The sequence below is a fragment of the Pyrus communis genome, chromosome 7 (assembly GCF_963583255.1).
Source record: "Pyrus communis chromosome 7, drPyrComm1.1, whole genome shotgun sequence".
Taxonomy (NCBI): Eukaryota; Viridiplantae; Streptophyta; class Magnoliopsida; order Rosales; family Rosaceae; genus Pyrus; species Pyrus communis.
In genome coordinates this window covers 3,224,176-3,242,778 of record NC_084809.1, presented here as the reverse complement: position 1 = coordinate 3,242,778, position 18,603 = coordinate 3,224,176, and the positions used below count along the sequence as shown (strand labels likewise).

Sequence of the window (18,603 nt, the reverse complement as noted above, 5' to 3'; positions counted from 1 at the left end):
ATCATGTGAGGGTGGATGGGATCACTACTTGAATCGATCTATGTGCTCTTCTGGCCATGTGCTTGCAATGCCCATTAAAAAAAGACATCTTAAGATGTGAAGAGTGTTGTTCTCTCTACCTGCCCATAATCTTAGAGAGCTGATTTTTTTTCTACTTGCAAATAACGTATTTTTACCGTAAAATTTTTTATAATCGAAAATGTTCAGTCTCTAAATTTTCATTTGAAAATCATCTCTACAATAAATCATTCGAATCGGGTATTGTTTAGTTATCTAAATGTATCAAATAAATCAACAGTATAAGTACCAAGTAGCATATTCGCAATGAACAATTGATTTATTTCACACATTTAGATGACTAGCGATATCCGATGATTTTCCGTAAAGATGATCAAGATTAAGAGACTGAACGGTTTCGATCATGACAGTTTCACACTGAAGATACGTTGTAGGTAAATGGGGTGGAATGTGATAACCCTCATTAATTTGGCTATTTGAGAACAGAAAAAAACTAAACTTTTACTGAACCAAACGATAAATATAGATGGTGCCTCACTGCCTTTGTTCGGAATATCCACTATACATACGAGATGGTGGGGCTTATTTCAAATAACCACTTTTTTCCGAGCACTTACTATACTAGTGTAGCAACCAAACGCTGCCCTTTTATTCCGAGCATTTTATTCACATGAGAAAGTGAGAGGGAGGGGAACAATAAAAGCCGGGGGGGGGGGGGGGGGGGGGGGGAGGGGGGGGGGGTGGGGTTGGTCATCACAACGACGTGGTAAGACCGTGTTCGGTTCCAAGAAGAAAACTTCTAAGGCAGCTCGACGGGGTTGATGTTCCATATGTCCTTAGCATATTCGTGAATGGTCCTGTCACTGCTAAACTTGTACGAGCCTGCTGTGTTCAGGATCGACATTCTTGTCCATCTCTGCTCCCAACAAACATCAGGTAAAAGCATTAGCCGCGAATCTCAAAATATTGCTTGGGAATGTAAAGTACAATGAAATTAAGCAGAGGGAATGTATGCCAGCAATGTATCAATATCGAGGAGAAATGTGTAGCATGTAGCAGCAAACAAGGGAATGCATGCATGGAGAACTCACCTTTTGGTCTCGATATGCTTCATCGACCTTCTCTTGACATTCTATGTAACTGGGGAAGTCCTTGCCCACAAGGAAATAATCTGCCTGGCCAAATCCTTCATTTCCTTCCAGGGATCCAATCAGTTCGTCATAACTGTACGACCCAAAAACACCGCTTTTGACAAATTCCTTGACTTCTTCAAAACGTGGGTCCGGAACAAACTGCATAAAGGATTCAAGAGAGGCATCAAATTTTCATTAGAGACGCATCTGATAAAGAAAGAAATATTTTCTGTGCTTTGAAGCATTTTCAATGGATCAGTCTTACGAAAAACTTGAAAGCACAGGCACAAAAGCAATAATTTGGTTATCGAGACTAACCTTTCCCTCAGCTCGTTCTTTTCTCAGCCCAGCAATCTCGTGAGCTTTAGCACCAAAGAGGAAAAAGTTGTCTTCCCCAACCTCTTCTCTTATCTCAACATTGGCACCGTCTAGAGTCCCAATGAGGATGCAGCCATTCATTGCAAACTTCATGTTGCTGGTTCCACTGGCTTCCATACCCGCGGTACTACAAATAAATAACAATTAACAAGAGGCCAATACAACATAAGGGTTGGTTTGTGAGTGTATACATTAGTATATTGTAGCGCCTTGTACGGGTTCCATAAAATATAGATCCCATGATATATTATGCAACACAAGGAAGGCTCACCTAGATTTTTAGTTTAATACACAATGCTCTGAACTGTCTAGTCTACAAGTTACAAGTTTATTGATGCACTTCAAGTGGGATACGGCAAAAACTATACCTTCCCCGGCTAATCTGCTTGAATTTGACTCTTGATTATTCTCGCAAACCAAGCCAAACCCATTTTTTTCTTACTAAAATATCAATTATTGCTAAAAACCTAAGCAGCGGAAAAAGTTTAAAACCAATTCCTGCTTATGTTTCTCCATTTACCACTCACAGACAGAAAAATCATGTGGCCTGCGAAAAAGTGAATCATGACAGATAAAACTGAATTACCTGATGTGCTGTGAGAGCTCACTTGCAGGAATTAACTGTTCAGCAACACTGACATTGTAATCGGGGACGAAGACAACCTAATATAACAATCAATTTTATAAATTAGTGGGTCAGTAATGCAGATGAATTTACAGCCAATCTAAAATACACACACATAAAGATATTCCATGTGTTGGTTCTTTTACAGAGCCAACTTATATTAACTGTAAGTCAATAAAACATTGCAAAATCGCTTGTTTTATCAAGTTGTCAGTGCAAGAACCCTATTAACACCAAAGATCTCCATACCTTCAGTAGATCACCGATACTAGGATCATGATTAATGGTTGCCCCTACATCTGTGATAAATTTCACAATTCTCTTGGCTTGCACATACGTAGAAAATGCTTTCCCTCCAAACATACAAACACGTGGAACAAACTTTGATTTCCTTCCTGAAGCACTCATTTCTTTCATTTTCTTGTAGCGGTAAACAATTCCCATAATATTCATCAGTTGTCGCTTGTATTCATGAATGCGCTTCACCTGAACAGAAACATTCCAATAAGAAGAGAAAACTTTGATCGAGGCATGATGAGAAACACAAGGAAATTTTGTGCAGTGAATAAACCAACTATGCACAAAGTTGGCTTTGCGGGATTCTATCTATTTAATATACAATTGAAGGAGATTTGAATGCATAGAAATTACCTGTATATCAAACATTGCATCCGGGTTGACAGAATATCCCGTTCTTTCTTTGATCAATGACACAACTTTCAACTTGTTGTTCCTTTTTGCTTCCCTCCATTGGGCTTGGAGATCCTGATTGTCAGCAAACTATCACAAAACCAAATAACTGAGATAAGTATATGGCCATAACAACGATACTCCAAAAATTATGTAAAAGTCAACATAATCTCTAAGTAATTCAGTCTTGTGAGTTTTACCTTTCGTAATTCGGCCAGTTTTTCAGTATTTAAGACCCAGTCTTCCGTGCCAATCCACTTTTTTATAATGTTACTTAAATCTGGATTACAGAAGCGGATCCATCTTCTTGGTGTCACCCCATTTGTTTTGTTTTGAAATTTATTAGGCCACAACTGCCAAAATTGCAGGTTAGAGATCAATAATAAGAGCAATTTTTCAACATTGAAAGAACCTCGTCTTTACTAAAACTGTCAAGGCTTACCTTATAAAACGAATTAAATACTTCATCTTTCACTATTTCACTGTGTATTTCAGCAACACCATTTACTGCGTGACCACCCACAACACAGAGATTCGCCATACGTACTAACTTCGGTGGTTCCACCACAACCTTTTTCTTTTTTTCCTTTTCGCGTTTCTTCACAGGTACTTTTTCTTCATCAGCAGATTCATCTTCCTCTTCTGACTCTTCAATTTCTTCACTCAGGACAGCAGTGGAACTCTTTTCGGCATCAGCAGATTCATCTTTCTCTTCTGACTCTTCAATTTCTTCACTCAGGACAGCAGTGGAACTCTTTTCAGCATCAGCAGATTCATCTTCCTCTTCTGACTCTTCAATTTCTTCACTCGACACAGCAGTGGAACTCTTTTCGGGTTTAACGATTAAATCCGCAAATTTGGCAGGCAAGTCAACATTTTCTAATATTCTCATCTCCTTAAGTTTCTTCTCTAATAAATTATAATCTGCTGTGCCATATTCCGAAATTATGGTCTGAATGAGCTGCAGAATATGCAAATGCAAGGAATCAGTAAATTTTATAAACTCCAAAGGTATGAACTGTTTAACTTTTGTACATAATCCAGCATTACCTCCTCATCTATCATCTGTATGATCTGAACATGTCGAGGAAGCAGCTTCTCCATAAGTTCCAGACTCCATTTCTCCAAGGCCTCAGGTAGAACAGTATGGTTTGTATATGCAACCGTCCTAGAACACATGTGACAGGATGTAAGGGAAAAGAAGTTGCTACGGTTAAGAATGAACTAACAAGTATTCCCACAAATCACAAAAGGTGTTACCTTTGAGTAATACTCCAGGCCTCCTTCCAGTCCAAACCCTTCAAATCAATCAAAATTCTCATCAGTTCAGGAATGCAGAGAGTTGGATGAGTATCATTCATCTGCACTGCCACCTTCTCGGGGAACTCTTCCCATTTGACATTTGCTCCGGATCTTCTCTCAAAACGTGCAACAATATCTTGGAGAGAAGCAGAACATAAAGTATATTGTTGCTTCAAACGAAGTGTCTTGCCCTCCATTGATTCATCCCCAGGATAAAGTACGTAGCAAATCTGTTAATCATCATACAAACAGCTATTTTACCTATTGAACCATATGTGGTTAAAATAGCAACATAACAAAAGAAACCCGAAAGCAGACGATAACTGGTCACTAAGAATATGCCTGACAAGTAGAGATTTCCGCTGGAACACATATATATTAAATATAAGTTCTTTAAAAGAATGCAGCAAGTGCCCCCCTTCACACCAAATAACTAATAAAAGAAAAGTAAGACATCAGAAAACCCGAAGTCTGTATTTTCTGATCAAATTGGAAATTGGAAAAGAAAGAAAACAGAAAGGAAAGGAGTACAATAAAAAACCTTTTCAGCATTTGCTAAAGCTTCAGATGCTTTCGTGTGATCTCCAGAATTAAAAGCATATAAATCAAAGTTCTGTGATGAAGCTTTCGTTGACCAAAGCCGCAAGTTGATTGTGGTTTTAGTTTTGTATCCTGGTATTGGAACATCATAAGCAACAGCATCTATGTCTTCTCCTCCAATCCAATGTTGTTTTCCATCCGAACCAGTAACAATCTTGCCATAAAATTTGACAGGATAGGAGACGTCATTTCTCACAATCTCCCAGGGATTTCCCATCTGCAAGATTCAACAAATAATAAGGCATAAAGATTTCACCAAAAACCTTTAAAGACAATGAAGTAGTTGAAACGAAAGATGAACACATAAAGCATGCATACCTCAAGCCAATCCTCAGCAACTTCTTCTTGACCATCTTTAGTAATCAGCTGCTTAAATAAGCCATACTTGTACCGAAGCCCATAACCCCATGCTGGATAATTTAACGTTGCCAAAGAGTCCAAGAAGCAAGAGGCAAGCCGACCAAGACCTCCGTTTCCAAGTGCAGCATCCGGCTCCTATAATCAAATCATCTATATAAGCTAGTTGTACAAACACACGGACACAAAACATGCCGAAAAAGACAAACACACACACTTTAAGCAAAATTTATAGAAGTGACCGGTTGCTTATAATGCAATATTAAAATTATGAATGTTCATAACTAAATTTTGATGAAAAGGTAAAGACTGGACCCTCACCTGGTTAGCAACATTTTCTAATTTGTGTCCAAGCTTGCTTAAAGCTTCCGCATATGCTCCATCAAGCTCTAAATTACCAATGGCATTTAACAGCGCTCTACCCTACAAAAACATAACACTATGAAATGAAGCATATTGCAAGCTATAAGTGACAGAAGTCTACATCCACACTTGTGGGGAACGAATTCAGGGAGTTCATAACGAACCTGTAGAAATTCCATTGACAAATAATATGCCTGCTTTGCGTTCAATTTTTCATAATGATTATTTGTTGCATTCCAGTTAACAATGAGCGCATCACGAACACTTTGTGCAGTTGCAAAGAAGGCCTTTGGAAGCTCAAATTTCTCCGGAGAAAACAACGGGGTGAATTCTGCGTGGTATTTGATGCTCGAAGCGATGGAGGCAGCATCAGGTGTGAATGAGCTGAATTCGCTTGCAGCATCTAAGTAAAAAAAATGCAAAGTGCTAAATTGAGTACAACACAATATCTGGAGTCATTACATTAGAACATACGAAAAATGGCACAATCTCTCATATATATATATATATATATATATATATATATATATATCAAAATTGAGAATTTGATAAGGATGATCCGAAACCCTTCCAACAACCTACCACAAATTTACCATGTCAGCATAAAAAAAGAGGATCCGAACCTATCAGCTAATTCGTACCATCTATCGATTCAAGATAGCAAAAATCCAGCTTAACCAGATGATTTCAAGCTCTTAGCCATCTAATCAACAAACCCCAGTTCCAGAAACTCCTCAAAAGTTGGGTTTGATTGGAAAAACGGATAGCAAATTATGACCATCAGACTAACAAAGAATCGATTTTTAATACATTTTTCAAGTAAATTAATCACAACCAGATGGTGGTTCCCAATCCTTTTCTGAAACTAACGAGGCAAAATGCCAGTGATGAACAATCAAAGCATGGTTTTTTTTTTAATATATATATATATATATATATCTAAGAACAGAGAATATAAGGAGGAGGACCTTGTTCGATGATCGGATTCTTGATCTCGTGAGGCTTGTCCAGAACGCTCTTCACCGAGAACGAAAACGACCGAGTCCGATTCAATGTCCTTGTGAACAAAAGCTTGGATTTGTTCTTCCTGGAACCGAAATCGATCAGTTTGGATTGCGATTTGCAATGCCACACTGTCTCTGCTCCGCTGCGAGTTGCAGAGAATTGGGAAGCTGCCATTGCTGTAATATGCTCTCTCTCTCTCTCTCAGAACAAGAAGAAGACACTCAGTCTCTGAGTTTCTCTGAGTCGCTGAGACTCGTTCGTTTGTTTGCCAATGCGATGCGGATACTACTGAGCTTATGAGTATCTTCCTTCTTATCTCCTTTCACAAGACTTCACTCTCTCTCTCTCTCTCTCTCTCTCTCACATAAAAGTCCATTTCCAAATTATCAGGGGCCCCACTCTGTTTCTGTTATTAAAATGTACTTTCCACTTCTTGATTTATATAATAATTGATATTTGGTAGATGTGGTTTCATCTTATGTGAAATGTTTCTCTTGGGGGAATTTATACGTGACAATACATTATTATACTAAAACTAATGTGATTATATTTCGTGTAAATTTTACTACTTAATTAAGTTATGATGTCCACTTTTTCGTTCAAAGAATGAAATATTTACACATGCGATTTTATTGTACAATATCTGGATCTAATAATACACGATCATGGGAAAAAATATATACCACATGTGATTAATTTCAACAATTAAGTATAGTCATAAAGGTAAGTTTCTTTCCTCTATCCAAATTTGAATCTTCTTATTAAAAATTAATTTAAAGTAATTTACATGAAATGATAACGCATATAGTTAGATATTTGAAAAGAAAATTTCAAATGACTTATATTATGACACCAGACCGTATTGTCGCACAATAAAAAAAATAATGAAAATGGTTTGAAATTTTGAGTTTTAACGATTATGACAAAATAAAAAGTAAAGTGAATAGTATCATAATTGACTTTTTAGTATAAAAATATGATTTTCATTTAAGTCAACAGTACCGGAAATTTTCGTTAAAATTTCCTGAAAAAATTTACGTGAAAAGGAACAAAAAAAGTTTAGATTTGAGTAATACTCTACTTTAAACACCAATTTTGATTTGCTTGCCACATCCACACAGCATGCCTTTAATTGTTGATTTCGATGAGTCAACTCTTTTGACTGATTGGGATCCAGCTGAGTGCAATACTTGTTTGGTTTCTGTAGTCGCGCTTGCACTTGATCTCTACCGTTTATTTTGTATTTATTTTTCATAAATAAAATAGTAAATATGAAGAATTATTTTGGAGCTATTTTTCAGGATAAATTATTATTTTAAATATATTGACAGTTTTAATATTCTGTTAGGTGATGATTGCGTGGGTTAATAGCTCTGGTTCGTTATATTAGCACCGTCCACTTGTAAGCATGTCATTGGATTAACTAATATGCACTTTCCACTTCTTGATTCATATAATAATTGAGATTTTGGTAGATCTGGTTTTATCTTATGTGAAATGTTTCTTTTTCAAAAAACTTATACATGATAATACATTATTAGACTATATATGTGATCATATTTCGAGTAAATTTTACTTCTTAGCTAAGTTACGAAGTATACTCTTTCATGCAAACAATGAAGTGTTTACGCATGCGATCTTATTATATAATATTTGAATATACTAACGCATGATCATGTGAACCATATGTGGTTAATTTCAACAATTAAGTATAGTCATAAGGGTAAGTTTATTTCCTTTCATCCGAATTTGAATCTTCTTATTAAAAATTAATTTAAAGTAATTTAGAAATGTTGATTGTGAAAAAAAGTGATTTAGTGTGTCGGCAACACGATTCGATATACGAAGTGAAAATGCAAGTAATTAGATATTTAAAAAAAAATCAATGATTTATATAATGACACTTGGTATACAAGACGGTGTTACTGACACAATTATAAAAAAAATTAATAATGAAAATGGCTTGAAAACTATGAGTTTTAACTATAAGGATAAAATAAAGCGTAAAGTGAATAGTATCATGATTGACTTTTTAGTTTAAAAATATGATTTTTCGTTAAAATAAACAGTACCTACAACTTTTTGTTAAAGTACCCTAAAAAAATCTGTGAAAAGCAACCAAAAAAGTTGAGATTTGAGTAATACTCTACTTTAAACGGCAATTTTGATTTGCTTACCACATCCGCACGGCATGCCTTTATTTGTTGATTACGATGAGTCAACTCTTTGACTGTTTGGGATCCAGCTGAGTGCAATATTTTGCATGGTTTCTGTAGTCGCGCTTGCACTGGATCCCTACCATTTTCTTTTGTATTTATTTTTCATAAATAAAATAGTACATACGAAGAATTATTTTGGAGCTATTTTTCAGGATAAATTCTTATTTCAAATAAATTGACAGTTATAATATTTTATTGGGAGTATGATTGCGCGGGTTAATAGCTCGGGCTCGTTTTGTTTGCACCGCATACTTGTAAGCATATCATTGGATGAACTGAAGAGGCGTTACGAGGTGCCCGCGAGTCATGAGCGATGACAACCGTTGGTTCAGATTTTTTGTCATGAGCGAAGACAACCGTTGGTTCAGATTTTTTGTCATGAGCGATGACAACCGTTGGTTCATTGGTTCAGTTTTTGAAGAAAGCTGGTAACCAAAACTGCTGACTATATAATTTTGGGTCCCTATAATCTTTTTATAATCAGCGTGACATCTTTTTATTAGACTTATAGACTTTACATGTGTGTCATTTCAGCACATTAACATAATAACTAACGAAATCGTAAATGAATGATCAAATTGATTTACGACAATCTTCAGAGACGACCTTGATTGATTTTGAAATTAAGAAATTAAAATGAGAAGTTAGATCCATTTCGATGACCATTTGTAATAAAATCACAATTCTGAATTGTGAAATGAATTTTGTATTTCGGAGTGTTTTATTACAGTCTAGTAATATTCCTCTTTTTTACTGTAAATGAGTAATTTTAGATTAGAATTTCAAAATCACGAGTTCGATACTAATTTATTCCCACTGTGCATCGTTGTATCAAAACAAAAACAAAAAAAAAATTAGGAACATTAATGAAAAGTGATTGAAAACTTTCAGTTTTAATATTAAGGACAAAATAAAAGGTAAATTGAATAGTACCATGATTGACTTTTTAATGTAAAAATATGATTTTTTTGTTAAAATAAACAGTACCGTAAGTTTTTCGTTAAAACTCTAAAAAAAATTCTCAAACCAAATTCAATTTGGAATTTTTGGACCTTTGATTGACCCAATGCACTTGGGTGCCAACCATACCAATTCATAGGGCCCAAATATAAGGGACATGTAGGGCCATTTAACCATATGGACTCCAAAACCATTGAGTCATTGACCATACAAAGACCAACAAATGAAAACATCAGCCTGGGCCCATGCCACGTCATACTCACATCACTTTCTGATCAAAAGGTGTAACAATGTCACATGCTAAGCAATAGGTAAATGTGTAGCTAAACTTATCAGGTCAGCCCTTTTAGGCTCCCACGAATGGCCTCCCACCACCACCTCCACCACGCTCACCACCACCAACCTCAAACCCCCACCGCCGCCATTTGCTGCACCAGCTCCTATAACACCTGCTGCTGCACCCAAACCCACAACCCCTACCCGCCACCGCCACCAGCCACAGACCCACTTCTCCAAGCCCTCGCTTCTCAGCTCCTCCAATCCACCCCACCAGATCCCTACTCTCCCCACCACAATCTCCGCCCCAAAAACCCTCACCACACCCACAATGCCCACCACCCAAAACACCGTTCCCGCCAACAACCACCACAAGACCAACTTATCTCCTCCCTCCTTTCCCGCATTGAAGCCCTCGAATCCTCCCTCCACCACTACTCCTCTGCCTCGCACTGCTCTCACTCTTCGTACTCCCGCTCTCTCAGAGACTCCGCCGCCCGAGTGATTCAAACCCACTTCCGTGCGTTCCTCGTTCGCAGATCCCGAACCCTCAGGCAGCTCAAAGATCTCGCATTTATCAAGTCTGCTTTCACCTCTCTCAAATCCTCGATTTCCAGTGAAACCCACTTGGATTTTCACGCCATTTCTCAGAAATCCATCAATTTACTTCTCAAGCTCGACACGATTCAGGTAAATAATTTCATGGGTAATTGCAATTTTACTAATTTTTTATAAAGTTACTGCCTTTTTTGGTTGTTTTCTTTGAGGTTTTTGGTTGTGCATTTTGTTTCCAGGGCGGCGATCCGATTGTTAGGGATGGGAAGAGGTCGATCAGCAGAGATTTGGTGAGGTTTTTGGAGTTCATTGATGGGGTTGTTATGAAAAGGCATGGGCTTTCACTGAAAGCAGTGAAGAATGTGAGGTCTGGTCAAAATGTTAACAAACCACGGGTTTTACCCGCCAAGTGCGGTCGCGATGTGGGATGGGATCAGAGGGAGAAGATTGAGAATTTGAGGGATAGGATCGAGAAGATTCGCGGGTTTGCTAGAATTGCTGAGAATGATGAGGAAGATGTGGAGCTTGAAGGATTTCAGCATGACAGTGACGAAGATGAAGAAAACCTTAGACTTCGATTTAAAAATGGGGTGTTGGTGAAAAGGCGTGGGCTTCAACCTAAGGTCAAGAAAAATGTGAGCTTTGCAGAGAATGGGAATGTGTATCGGGTCTTTAGCAACTCCGATGAACCAGTCTCGGGTTGGGATGGGAGTGATTCTAGTGATGATCATGGAGAGCTTGTTGAGAACCCTTGCGGTGAGGTTGAAGAAGTTAAGGGCATTGCTCAGGAGACTGAGGAGGACGACGAGGAGGCGCACACTGAGAATGGCGAATCACCACAGGCCAGTAGTGATGGAGAAATAAACCCCGGAGCTAGAATGACTCCGAGAAGAGAAGATATGTATGAAACCAGAGGCCGTGATCAAGGTCAGAATGAGTATTTGCTATTCTCAGCTCCTTTGCCGGTGAAGATGGAGTCGAAAGCTGATACCATAAAGAGAAATAATGCTGTGAAACTTTGAAATGAAGGGATGTAACCTGAGTTTTTGTTTTGGGGTCTTACAATTTTTGTGTGGCTCGCCGGGTGGACATTAGGTCTTCGCCATTGTATGATCCACAAATGTCTTCTAATAATTAGGTTTTGATCTATTAGTGAACACCATGTCGGATGGGTGTTCGATCCATCCGTGCTGCTGCTGAGAGAGGGAGGCTGAAAACCATTCTGTAAGATGTAACCTTTCCCCTGAAGTACTCTATGAATTTTGGAAGATGAATTTAACCAAATTTCTTTCTACTTTTTACCATCGTCTGCTTGTTCTTACATTTGCAATGTTTACCTATGAGGTGTATGGCCTGGTAACATTTATTTTCGTACCTAAACTTTCTCACAACAGATGCAAAGACTAACATAATGCAACGTTCATGTTAGAGAAAATGAACGAGAAAATTAATGCAGATTACCGAGACTTATTTCGCAGGCTAAAAAGAAATACAGAAAGCCAAGTTCTTCAAAATCTGCAACTGCGGCATTTTATACTGGTTCACTTGATAAGTAGTATCGAAGGCCACAACATCAGAGAAACAGTTGCAAGCGATTCTTGATCTTGTGTCAACCAAAAAGCCGCTACTCAGCATCTCTTCTTCGTCAAGCTGTATTGCATAATAAAATGCAGGACCACTGGCTTGCTTGTCCTTGGAAAAAAAAACAAGCAAACTTTGGGCATCAATGCCGAATGTGCTCAACCAGCCTCTTCCAAAATAATTGACATCACTCTGCACAGAAAATTCCGTCTGTCTGAAACTGCTACGATCGGCCCAGACATCTGCGGAAGCATCCAAAGACAATCCAGGAGAACTGAAAGAGTTGCTACAATTTTTGTTGGGATCAAAATCCTGCTTATTCGACCTAAGAAAATGCCGCATAGCAAGAGTCACCGGCTCATGATTCTGGTTCTTCTCTAGTTTCGCCACATACCCTCTCCCATTGTCGCGCTTCCTCAGTCATCAGTGCCTTGCAACCTTCGTAGTGATTGCCCTAGCACGCTCCTCTTTGCATCATCCCCCGAATCTCTCTTTGCATCTCTCCCGGCGAAACCCTTCTCTTGAACAACAAAACTCTCTAGATATAACCGAATCCTTCGTCCAATGACCTAGCATTGTCTTCGGAAGTAAAATCCATACCCAATGACCAATGTCGGCTCTACAATCCCACCTCGTACTAACTGTGACGAGTCAATCTCCACCCTCTTTGCCATCATCCAACACCACCAAAGCTTCAACATCCTCTACGACGCAATGTCCTAGCCTTCGCCTTCCAATCCCACAAACAAGTCCACTACCTTAGCTCCGCATTCACCGGAAGGCTCTGCCTCCATAACGATATACCGTTCAATTTCAATCCCCTCCTGCATCCTAAATTAGAGGACACCCTTCATTTCCGAAAGCTAAAATCTTACAAATTGAATATTTTGAATTTGGAGCAAGTTTCACCACATGAGTAGATGATTTTTTGAGTTTTCTTCTCGTTTGCTACAAGTGACAAGAACCAAGAATAAGATAGATAGGCCACAACAATCACATCTCCAATGATTTACAGTTTTGCATAATCGTTGATGTTTTATGAAAATTGAACTTCAAATCCGTACCAGAAGAAAGGTTATAAAATTATTCTTTATGGCTAAAAAAAAAATGCAAACAGATATTGGTCAAGGGTGCTCAAAATTAATAACTAATTACACCTTTAAACCCAAAAACTCAAACTTAAAGGCTTAAAATAGAAAGCGTAAGCCCCCAGGAGTCCAATGAGCTACAGCATATCAAAAGTTCCCTGAAATAACTCGTCAACAGAAGTGAAAATCTCGCAAACCTGCACAAATCAAAGAATTGTGACAACAATATGTCACGACCGCTACAAACATCGAAAGTACAACAATTACGCTATATAGAGAGATCCACAAGACATAAGTAGCCACCCATCAGGAGGTCACATGGGGAACAAGTCTCAAATTGGGTTGGTCATGTGCAAAGAACAACAGTGGTCAGTATCGAGAACAGTTGGCTCAACCATGACTAAAGGTAAACAAAGCAATGCATAATCTCGATTATCAGACTGTTGTTATAAGTCATGACTCATGACCAATAAATAGAACTCATCTTTGCAAAATCAAATGCTTGTTGTACGGTTTAGACAAATCACGCAGCGGAATTTTCTCTGATATCCAAGTATCATGTTTTATGGTTAGAAGTTAGAAGTTAGAGCCTGTCTTTCCGGCTGGCATGGATTTTTATTGGAGAAGGTGTACTGAACATCCTCGAACTTATTTCAATATAACTTGTCTTTGCAAAACCGACTTTAAGGATACTTTTTGAGGTTAAATGTACCGAACCTCTTTGAACTCGTTTTTGCAAAACTGACCATCAAGCAATAATTTTGCCAAAGAGCATTCGGAAGGACAGGACATCTTTCTATACATTGACAAATCAAACATTGAGGAGCCAAATTTGTGATTTGATATTGTTAATTAACAATTTATGATTTGTGCATTAAGTTTGACACATAATCTTTCCACAAAACACCCAGTGACTCAGATCATGCAGGCTAAGTTGGAATTAAGAAATAAAGGAGTTTTAGGATTCCCAGCATTTCCTACGGCAATTGAGACCAAAAGTTTCAATTTTTACTTCCTTGCCCAAATTATGCACACAAACCCCATTAATCAGACATAACCAAAAACCCTAATAAAACCCAGATTAACAAAAACCCAACAAATTGAAGAAATGGCGCAAGCAAATTCGAATTAGATTAGAATATTGCTCCAATAAAAATTAAAAAAAAAAACCCAACAATATTAAGGAAAAATAATCATATTTAGTGTACAAGACAGGGAATTTTACCTGGAAACGAATCAATTTCAGTACTTGATTGGGTTCTGAACCTCCATGACGCTCTTGAGCTTCGGAGCGTAGAGAGAGTAAACGAGAGCCTGCCGATTGGCGACCTCCAGCTGAGCCTTCCCGTCTGAGAAGGCGGAGGAGATGGCAGACGGGTCCGAAAGGTTCCGATTCAGACGAAAACCGTCGACGGCTCGGCGTTTCGTGTACTCCCTGATGTTGTAGTCGGTGAACTTACGAGCCACTCGAAGGAAAGAGCGGAACATCGTGAGCACCTCAGCCCGAGAAGAAGCTCCGGCAGCCACAACCATGGTGGTGGTTATCGCGCCTCCTCTGAGCTTTCCCGAGAGCAGAATAATGTTCGAGAGAGATTGAGAGAGAGTGAGGGAGAGAAACGCTCCGAACCCGTTCTGAACTCTGAAACGAGAGTATGCGGCTTTCGTTTATTGGCTTCCCCCAGCATTTGTGGAACAGAACGCAGCGTTTCACGTTTAAGACCGACCAGCTCCAATGTTAAGACCCAAAATCAAATATTTGAGGGTTTTATTTATTTAACGATATATTTTGTTAGAAAAAAATAAACAAAAGCCTGCTTTTGGAAGTGACAGTCAGCTGCGCCCTAAGTGGCAGGGGATCCAGCTGTCCAAAGCTAATATTTGAATAATTGTGAATGGTTCGATTTCTAGATCGTTAATCAATAGTCCAGATTAACATTCAATTTTTTTTGTTAATTTTTTTATTTTGATCTAACGGTCTATATTTGGCAGATTAAAACCTGATTACATTTTTTTTTTGTCAATTTTTTGGTCTTGATATAACGGTCCATATTTGCTTTTTTCGAATTCCTCTTTATTATTTATTTCTTTTCCAACCTTGGTATCAAGTGATATAAAAAGAGGGTCTTTCACAGATCCTAAATCATACCAATCAAATTTCAAAACCTAATCCCCAAATCAAAACCCTTGACGAAGCAAGGTGAAATTCATTACCTTCTGTGCACTACAACAGTCCGAGGTGGTGGAGAGACAAAGAACATGCACAAGTAAATGGTGGATTGTCATGGTACGGATTACGCCTTCCTCTTCATCCTATTGAGTCTCGAATTCAAACCATCATTCTTCCCCTTTTCTTAGTATAGTATAGAGTAACAATATCATTTGTAACAATGAACACGCACAAGTACTTTGAAAAAACAATATATTTATCCATCGAATAAGAAGATAGGTGCACAAAAAAAATTAATTTGATCAATAAAAGGAGGGAACTATTCCGATATTAACAAATAATTTCAGGCATTCAAAGAATGATAGAATGATGATAAAGTGAAATATAAGTGTCGAGAAACCTCAGGACCGGCCCGGAATGGCAAATGATGCTGGGGTTGACGGAAGCAAATTCAAGAAGCTCCTGATCAGACTCAAATATGGCCATTTCTTGTTCATCAAGGGTCACCCAAGCTTCGATACCATCTTGCTGTTTTGTGTCCAGCAACTGAATTACGTTCTTTTGGACGATATGGTTGGTGACCCACGCAGGTTTTCCCCATCCAAAATCCATTTCATATACAGGAAGCTTGCACAAGCTTGTGGTCCTGTAAAAGTTTACGCCTTCGTTCCTCTTAAAAGGATCAGCCTGCTTTCTCATAAACTCAGACACCACCAAGAATCCTTCCTCACATTTAAATATCTTCTAGAAATCTGTCGCTGCTTGCCTCATATTGCTCACTAACTCGTGTAACTCGGTCTCATTTGCTCTGAATACCACTTGTAGTGGCCAAAACCAGTTCCCCATGACATTTTCTGATATCTCGGGGACCATTCTTTCGCGGAAGCTTATCATCTGGGACAGCACCGTTGCCCTCGTCGAACTCTCAGGCTGGCATTGACGGGAAGCAGCAACAGAACATTTCAATATGATAGCCAGAACTAGGTTTACATGTGATGGGATGAAGGTTTGGACTGCACTCCCAATTTTGGCCTTCAGACCGGCTATCTTTGAGACATCGAACACAAACCTGTTGATAGTTAAGTTGTTTTCAGATTTCCTTAATTGTTTTTGTATTGTCTTATAAGACAAGTTTAGGTTCTGGATCCATTTCCTTTCTAAGGTCTCATATGTCCTTGTAATAGCCATGTGTCATCATCATATTGATGACCTACTATGTACGGCTAAGATTGGATTTAGTGTTTAAAAGAATGTAAAAGGGAATGTTGGTTTTATGCTCTGGAAAGAAACAGAGCAGCCGCATTCCATAAAGAGAAGAAAAACAAACAGAAAGCTCACTCTTTCTTTTCCAGACAGTTTCAAGTTTTTCTTCCCTGTTCTTCATACTTCAAAACTAAACCCAGAAATTAAACACTCCATCCATAAACTTCAACATTCTTGTAACTAAATTTTGACTTTGGATTTTCGATGTGGCGTTGATGGACAGCAAGGGTAAATCTTTGCTAGGAGGCAACAAAGACCCTCCAGTAAACTCCGGTTGCACCAATTTCACTCCGAGGATTCCATCGTTGCGGTTTATTGCTGCCCATGTTCGCGGTAATGTGAGGAGTGATGCTGCATCTGCAATCTTGTGTGAAGGGGATATAGCAACAACGATTCCTCCACAGTTGAAAAAGCTAATCTGAACAAACAAAAGTACATGTCCCAAACCTACTTGGGCGGTTTCGGGATCATTATCGGCAATAAAGTGGTTGATCAAATCGGGATTGGGTTGTTTGAGAAAGTCCGAAAGCTGGCAGTTAACTTAGGCCTCCAGAAAATGAGCCCCTTCATCGTTGCACTCAACCAACGCCGAGCTTTTGAGCTGGCCAGCCAGTGGATAGAAGTGAACTAAAGCATTTGATAGAGACTCTTGCAAGCGCTGAGATGTTCTGGTCTCTGAAGTTTCGGAAGCAAAACCGGAATCGTTATGGTTTTCGTAGAACCATAGGATGGTTGGATATAGAGTCGAAGGAAAAAAATTGGTCGTAAAGAGAGAGGTTAAGAATTCTGTTGAGATGAGCAGTGGGAGATGATGGTTTGATGATCTTTCTTGAGGTGATTTCCACCAGTGAATTGATATCAGCATTACAAATTCCGAATGTCATGGTACTCTAGATTGGGAAGGTAGAAAATTCATTAGGATGAAGCAGTTTGTCTGAAACAGAAAGAGATATTGGGGGAGAGAAACTACTATGCGTATAAAATTCCCATCCCATGTTAGGTTGCAATTATTTTATGGAAACGTTGGTTGTCCTTGTTACCTAATCAATGAACCTTCCTTTATATAATAAAACTATGTATATAAGTACATAACATGTGAACGGTAACGATTCTCACAAGTCAAACGGCCGCACCGGGTTCATGTTGTTCCGCTGTATTATTCACATGTTAGATTTGAAAATTCTTCATATACGGGGGAGCATGTTGTCTCCGTTGCATGGGAAGTGACGGTCAGCTCCGCCCCGAGTGGCAGGGGATCCAGCTGTCCAATGCTAATATTTGAACAATTGTGAACTGTTCGATTTCTAAACCGTTGATCAACAGTCCAGATTAACATTCAATTTTTTTTTTTGCCAATCTTTTGATTTTGATCTAACGGTTCATATTTGGCAGATTAAAACCTTATTACATTTTTTTTTGTCAATTTTTTTATCTTGATGTAACAGTCCCTATTTGCTTTTTTCGAATTCCTCCTTATTATTTATTTCTTTTCCAACCTTGGTATCAAGTGAAATAAAAAAAGCGTCTTTCACATATCCTCAATCATACAAATCAAATTTCAAAACCTAAACCCCAAATCGTAACCCTAATTAAAATTGAGGAAGCAAGGTGAAATTCATTACCTTCTGTGCACTATAGCACTACAGCAATCCGAGGTTATTCTGCCTCTTCAACAGAAAACTTAATTTCTTCGCCGGTCGACGACGCCCAAATTGAACATGCACAAGTAAATGGTGGATTGTCATGGTACGGATTGGGCCTCCCTCTTCATCCTATTGAGTCTCGAATTCAAATCATCAGTCTTTCTTTTTTCTTAGTCTAATATAGAGTAAAAATATCATTTGTAACGATGAACACGCACAAATACTTTGAAAAAACAACATATTTATCCATTGAATAAGAAGATGGGTGCACAAAGAAAATTAATTTTCTGCTTTTTTCTTTTTCTATTGAATTTTTTTTCCTTCCTACCTTACTTTATTTTTTTTTTTTGTCAAACCTACCTTACTTTGTTTAGATTCAA

At 38.4% G+C, this 18,603-nt stretch overlaps 3 protein-coding genes and 1 pseudogene across 4 annotated transcripts; 1 reads left to right on the top strand and 3 right to left on the bottom strand.

The window, feature by feature from the left end:
- Positions 1-502: 502 nt before the first annotated feature.
- Positions 503-6,781, bottom strand: LOC137739022 (alpha-1,4 glucan phosphorylase L isozyme, chloroplastic/amyloplastic-like). Its single transcript, XM_068478495.1, has 16 exons — positions 6,435-6,781; positions 5,631-5,869; positions 5,425-5,526; positions 5,065-5,241; positions 4,688-4,963; positions 4,105-4,376; positions 3,895-4,012; positions 3,287-3,805; positions 3,045-3,197; positions 2,806-2,934; positions 2,404-2,640; positions 2,116-2,192; positions 1,470-1,656; positions 1,110-1,310; positions 769-934; positions 503-731 (listed from the first exon to the last, which is right to left on the bottom strand). Exons 1-15 carry the CDS (start codon positions 6,643-6,645, stop codon positions 818-820), a joined length of 3,015 nt encoding a protein of 1,004 aa, XP_068334596.1. The 5' UTR covers positions 6,646-6,781; the 3' UTR covers positions 503-731; positions 769-817.
- Positions 6,782-9,949: 3,168 nt separating this feature from the next.
- Positions 9,950-11,785, top strand: LOC137740291 (BAG family molecular chaperone regulator 8, chloroplastic). The gene is made up of 2 exons (XM_068480150.1): positions 9,950-10,616; positions 10,721-11,785. Exons 1-2 carry the CDS (start codon positions 10,011-10,013, stop codon positions 11,501-11,503), a joined length of 1,389 nt encoding a protein of 462 aa, XP_068336251.1. The 5' UTR covers positions 9,950-10,010; the 3' UTR covers positions 11,504-11,785.
- A 1,347-nt stretch (positions 11,786-13,132) lies between these two features.
- LOC137740292 (uncharacterized) lies at positions 13,133-14,847 on the bottom strand. Of its 2 annotated transcripts, none has more exons than XM_068480151.1 (2): positions 14,376-14,845; positions 13,133-13,347 (listed from the first exon to the last, which is right to left on the bottom strand). In XM_068480151.1, exon 1 carries the CDS (start codon positions 14,681-14,683, stop codon positions 14,393-14,395), a length of 291 nt encoding a protein of 96 aa, XP_068336252.1. In that variant the 5' UTR covers positions 14,684-14,845; the 3' UTR covers positions 13,133-13,347; positions 14,376-14,392. The 2 variants fall into 2 exon arrangements, with proteins under 2 accessions (XP_068336252.1, XP_068336253.1); XM_068480152.1 differs by lacking the exon at positions 13,133-13,347 and adding an exon at positions 14,112-14,127 and having other exon boundaries at positions 14,376-14,847.
- An 821-nt stretch (positions 14,848-15,668) lies between these two features.
- Positions 15,669-17,464, bottom strand: LOC137739361 (stemmadenine O-acetyltransferase-like; annotated as a pseudogene).
- Between the last annotated feature and the right edge of the window lie 1,139 nt (positions 17,465-18,603).